The sequence below is a fragment of the Nansenia antarctica genome, assembly GCF_963989245.1.
Source record: "Nansenia antarctica genome assembly, chromosome: 6".
Lineage (NCBI taxonomy): Eukaryota > Metazoa > Chordata > Actinopteri > Argentiniformes > Microstomatidae > Nansenia > Nansenia antarctica.
The window spans coordinates 11,585,033-11,590,650 of record NC_137676.1 but is presented as its reverse complement, the minus strand read 5'-3'; the positions used below and the strand labels follow the sequence as shown (position 1 = coordinate 11,590,650).

Here is a 5,618-nt window from a genome sequence, read left to right as displayed (position 1 = left end):
GACAAAGCAGGGTTACTATGGTAGCCGTGTTAAATCCTGAGAGGACTTCTTATCCCCCCCACACACACATACACACACTCACATACATTCTCTCTCTCTCTCTCTCTCTCTCTCTCTCTCTCTCTCTCTCTCTCTCTCTCTCTCTCTCTCTCTCTCTCTCTCTCTCTCTCTCTCACACACACACACAAACACTGATGCTTTGCTGTTCTCTGTCCTGCAGAGTTTCTGAAGATGATGGAGAATGTCCAGTAATTCAGACACACAACAACATTCCTGATTGGTTCTCTCCACTGGCTACTCCCCCATCATTCAACCTTCTGCTGAATGAAAATGATGACCAGAGAGAAGCTACAGTCCAACCTCCTCCTACAACTCCCAGAAGAAAGTGTGTTGTGACTACGGTGAAATTGACTTTAAACCTAAATAAACCTGAACTTACAATCCTAGATCTCCCAGAGTTCACCTGTCCCTTCCTCCTACAGCTCCCAGAATGCCCCTGTCCCTTCTAAGATCTTACAACTCCCAGAATGCCCCTGACCCCTCCTCCTACAGCTCCCAAAATGCCCCTGTTCCCTTCATCTACAACTCCCAGAGTGCACCTGTCCCCTCTACAGGAGAATGAATGCGTGCTATGACACATCCTCCTCCTGGACTCCGCCTCTCTCCCACCCCAGCTCTAAGGGGCAGAGGGGCAGTCTATAAATAACAACCCAAACCTTTTAAGACGAAGGCACTTTCCCTCCCCCCCTGCCTCCCTACTCCTAGCCTTAACCACCCAGCTGTCCCCTCCCCCCTTACACCTGCTGCTACTCAAGAAATGCTACACCCCCAAGACATCCCCCCACTCCTCACTCCTCCTCCCCTGCCCCTGGCCACTGCCCCCCACACACTCTGTATAGAGCGAATTTCTTTTAATAAACTAGCGTTCATCTTTCCGTCTGCTTCCCTGGTCTTGATGTTGGAGGGGAGGAACTCATCTGTCACTCCTCTCTTAGTTGATTTGCATGTATGACCTAAAATACAGGACTCACGCTAGCGCACACACACACACACACACACACACACACACACACACACCAAACACACATGCATGCATAGACACATAAACACACACACACACACATACTCACTCACACCCCTCACCCACACCCCCATCTTGACTCAGTTCTCCAGCAAGCCTCAGTCTCCTGTTTAGACCACTGAGACAGTAACATGTAGAAGTGCCGATGCTCTCATCACTTGAGAAATGTCATCCATAATAACGGAAATCACCAAAGAGGGCTGTTCCCAGCTGGCTCAGCTCTTCACTCAACAGCCAGAGAACAGCTCTGAGGCAGGCAGGTAGCAGCTCTCCAGCCCAGCGATGTAACCGTCAACCCCAGCCCAGAGATACTCCCCCCAAACTCAAGCCCAGCGCTAGGCACACCCCAGATAATCTTTCATTTGGGAGATATCCTCCACTCCCTGGGTATATAGCCTCTCACCCCCCCACCACCACCAACACTCCACCCCTTACTACCCTATGTTACCTCTCCTCCCCCCCCCTTCCCCATCTCCCACCTCAGGAAGTTCCCTCCATACAAGGAGAGTCAGATTGATTATATCAGAGACGTGGCTGTGCTGTGGGTCTCTCTCTCCTTCTCCCTCCCTCCTTCCCTTACTCCCTCTCTCCCTCTCTCTGTCTCTTTCCCACCCTCCTTCCCTTCCTCCCTCTCTCCCTTTCTCTTTCCCTCCCTCCCTCCTTCCCTCCCTCCTTCCCTTCCTCCCTCTCTCCCTCTCTTTCTATCCTTCCCACCTTCCCTTCCTCCTTCTCTCCCTCTCTCTGTCTCTTTCTCTCAGGCTCTCTCTCTCTCCCTCCCTCCCTCCCTCCCTCCCCCTGTCTCTCTCCTGTCCCCACCCAGCTCTAAATCAGGACAGGAGCCAGGTTTCAGGTCAGCAGCACTTTCCTCAGGGTTAGGGTTTCACATCCACCGCCCAGAGTAAAACACCGCCACCATCATCACACTGCCAAAGCTACTCTGCTCCCTCCCTACTCCCCTCCCTCCCACCCATCCTATTTCCCTCCCCTCACTATCAGTAATGATATATAGCACACTAACCTAGAATCAGCCATTTTTGTTTGAAATTAGCAGTGCAAACTGGAGAGCAACAACATATATACAGTATAAAGTAGAGAGGATCACTGCAATGAAGAGATGGCTTGGTTCATCTCATCTTGGAAACCTGCAAGAAGACAGTCACACATTCTACTGTAAACTTGTTAGAGGGGACTTGTTTTAACTGTTGAGCAACAATGTTTTAATGTCCAACAGAAGAGTAGCATTGTTGATACCACCAACTTGCTGTGGGCTGTTTACAACCCAGAGGCAAAACATGCATTGGGCCCACACTGTTTTCAAAAGTCACAATCTACCACCACACCCAAAGGTGATCTTTGTGTACCTTTTCTACAGGGTATCCTAGTGAAACCTATAAGTTTTAACTTGACTTCGACTCTACACAACATCCACATATCTAAGTTTACCCTCTGTGGATGTGTCGTTTGAAGCCTAAGGAACAGCGCTGTGCTGTCCACACAGCGATTGGCTTGCTGGGGCCCCAGAACCCTAAAAGTTCACCATTCTAAATCCGGCGGCCTGTGAGCGCCAGGGGGCGTGTCTACAGTGACACGGTTTAAAGTGGGTCTGAACTCTCACTTTTCGTCTAGTCTTTCTGTTGGGCTGCACGCGGATTGACCACTCCTTTTGGATTTTTTTTTTCGTGGATATTTGGGGGAAAGCTAAACCACAACCATGGTAAGATATATCAACCACACACACGACCAATTCAACTATTCAAACCATGACAATTAGAGAGAATAAGGGTGTGGTGGTTCAATTTAGTGTAGTATTGATCGCCAATAACAATATAATTAGCTATACATTTCGGTTATTATTAAACATTTACGAATTCATAAAATCATATCGCAATATGGATTGGAGAACTTGATTGACTGAATTATTGACATATTACAATAATAATTTCAAGTCATGATTATCAGATGATGTTCAGCATCGTAGAAAATGTCGAGCAATAATGTTTAAAATACAGCCATTGTCGTCACACTTGGAAAGCATGTTTGTCTTTAGCAGTTGCGCATTTGGGAAGGTTTAGGTGTGACTCGGTGCCTGTGGGTTAGCAGGTGGGAGCGCAGTGCGCAGCAGAACCTAAAACGGAGTCGGTACATTTGCCAGGGTCCGGATTGTGCTTAGGCGACGAATTCCGTGGGATTGTATGTCCGTCTGGCCATATAGAGGGCGCGTAATAAGTTGAGCCCTAAATAGCATAACGACTATATACACTCGGCTCCTTGGGGGTCATTCAATAACGCCTTTGTGAGGATGATAGCTTTGTGATACCTCCACGAAGTTCCCAAGTCTTTTCAAGCTCATTTGCGCTTAAAGTGCATGTGCACGTGGTCCCATTACACTGTATAATAGATAACAAGAACACGCGCACTACTATAATGATGTGACACACAACACATATATCAAAAGATCAGCATATACAATACAGGAGTTGACAAAACAGATGAGAAAATAAAGTTTAAGGGCTAACGCCCTTAAATTATTCTTTTTTTCCGCTCACTAATCTGATCTAATCTTGTTTTACATATTATTATCATGTTATTGTCATGTGATTATAATGTTATTGTTACACATTAAAACAAAAGTGTGGCGCTCCATAAATTCTCGCTACGATGAAGTGACGACGTGTCTCTGTTGTTATTCCAGACTGACGCGCAACAAGAGGCTCGCGGCTTCCTGAGCGAGGAGATGCTCGCCGGTGAGTTTAGGCCTGTTGTCGCAAATCCACACCGCCTCAATGTACAGTTGAACAACCACGTCTATTGATTACAATAATTAGTGCTCCAATACTTAGGCTACAATAACACATCTCCCCGTTTCAGAGTTCCAGGCTGCCTTCAACATGTTCGACACAGACGGTGGCGGAGACATCAGCACCAAGGAGTTGGGTCAGGTGATGAGGATGTTGGGTCAGAACCCGACGAGAGAGGAGTTGGATGAGATCATCGAGGAGGTCGATGAGGATGGTGAGCAACGGCTGAATTAAAATAGAGACTTCAAATCACAATGATATTGCTGCATAATGTCGGCACGTAATGTTTGGCAGTGCAATAATATCCCCTGTTACGCACAAAGGCCACGACACTAGTCTACAAACCCTGTCAAATACCCATTATTTAAAAACGTTCTTTTAATCTAATTATTTGTATTGTTGTTGTATGCTTGTTCTCTCCATGGAATGTGATCTTTGAGTACTGAGAAAAGCGCTGTACAAAATAAATGCATTATTGTTATTATTATTATTATTATTATTATTACAATGTTGACCCTGCCTGGAGTAGTCTATTCAGCCATAGCTCATCATTTCCCTGACCCTTGACCCCTGAACACAGGCAGCGGCACCATCGACTTCGAGGAGTTCTTGGTCATGATGGTGAGGCTCCTAAAGGAGGACCAGGCCGGCAAGAGCGAGGAAGAGTTGTCAGAATGCTTCCGTGTGTTCGACAAGTACGTCACTTTATTCGCTATTTATATCAGGGGAGGGAGTACCAGACGGTGCCCAGTGTGTGTGTGTGTGTGTGTGTGTGTGTGTGTGTGTGTGTGTGTGTGTGTGTGTGTGTGTGTGTGTGTGTGCGTGTGCATGTGTGTGTCTACAGTATGATGACATTGCTACACTGTAACACTGATTGTACCGTGTTGTTACTTCAGGAACGCCGACGGTTACATTGACAGAGAGGAGTTCGCCATCATCATCCGCAGCACTGGCGAGGAGATCTCCGAGGATGAGATTGACGAGCTGCTGAAGGACGGAGACAAGAACGCCGACGGCATGCTGGACTTTGACGGTAGGTTATTATATCGGACTTTCATTCATCAGCGGTCTATGTGTTGTTTTAACTATTGATGTAGTGGAGTGTAAACTCAAGTAAGTCAGTGTAATTTGCATGAGGGTTTGCCCACCTATTCAAATCATAGGATTATTATTATTTTCTTCTTACCACTACATTCCAGGTTATAGGCCTCCATATATGCATTATTGACTGGGAAACACACTCTTCCTCATCATTTTAATAATGGGTTTACGCCTGTCTTGTCTTTTCAGAATTCCTCAAGATGATGGAGAATGTGCAGTAAAACAGAGACTCAAGGACATTCCTCCTCTTCTTCATCCTCCTCCGTATGACCCCCGCTGACGTTATCTGAAATTCTAATGACCCACTCACACTCTCCCTCTCTTCTGGGCCTCTACCTGGTCCACGCCTCTCATCGTCCATCTCCATCCTCCTCTATAGAACACACAGGCACCTGGTGGGGGTAACCCAGGTCATCTGAGCTGTAGCTCCGCCCATCCAACCCTGTGGATGTGATGTCATTGCCCCTTGACGCTGTCCCTGTTCCCCCAATCATGAAGGAGACGCTGGGATGTGAAACTCACTGACTGCAACTCCTCATCATGGCACAGTGCTTCATAGGCAGGCAGGCACGCACACACACACACTCACACTCACACACACACACTACTGGGAGTCCAATCTAGATGTAGTGTAGCAG

General features: G+C 47.1%; 2 protein-coding genes across 2 annotated transcripts in view; both read left to right on the top strand.

Moving 5' to 3' along the window:
* LOC308159577 (troponin C, skeletal muscle-like) overlaps positions 1–341 on the top strand; it is a gene marked incomplete at its 5' end in the record, with an annotated part of 2,141 nt that extends 1,800 nt beyond the window's left edge. Inside the window, one exon of the mRNA XM_080533393.1 lies at positions 221–341. Coding sequence (XP_080389519.1) covers positions 221–252 — 32 coding nt within the window. The 3' untranslated portion in view covers positions 253–341. The remainder of the gene's footprint in view (positions 1–220) is intronic.
* Positions 342–490: 149 nt separating this feature from the next.
* On the top strand, positions 491–5,201 carry tnnc2.2 (troponin C2, fast skeletal type, tandem duplicate 2; the record flags this gene model as incomplete). Its single annotated transcript, XM_080534198.1, has 6 exons — positions 491–601; positions 3,774–3,825; positions 3,950–4,093; positions 4,460–4,574; positions 4,776–4,912; positions 5,170–5,201. The coding sequence occupies 6 exons, from the start codon at positions 491–493 to the stop codon at positions 5,199–5,201; spliced, it is 591 nt and encodes a 196-aa protein (XP_080390324.1).
* Between the last annotated feature and the right edge of the window lie 417 nt (positions 5,202–5,618).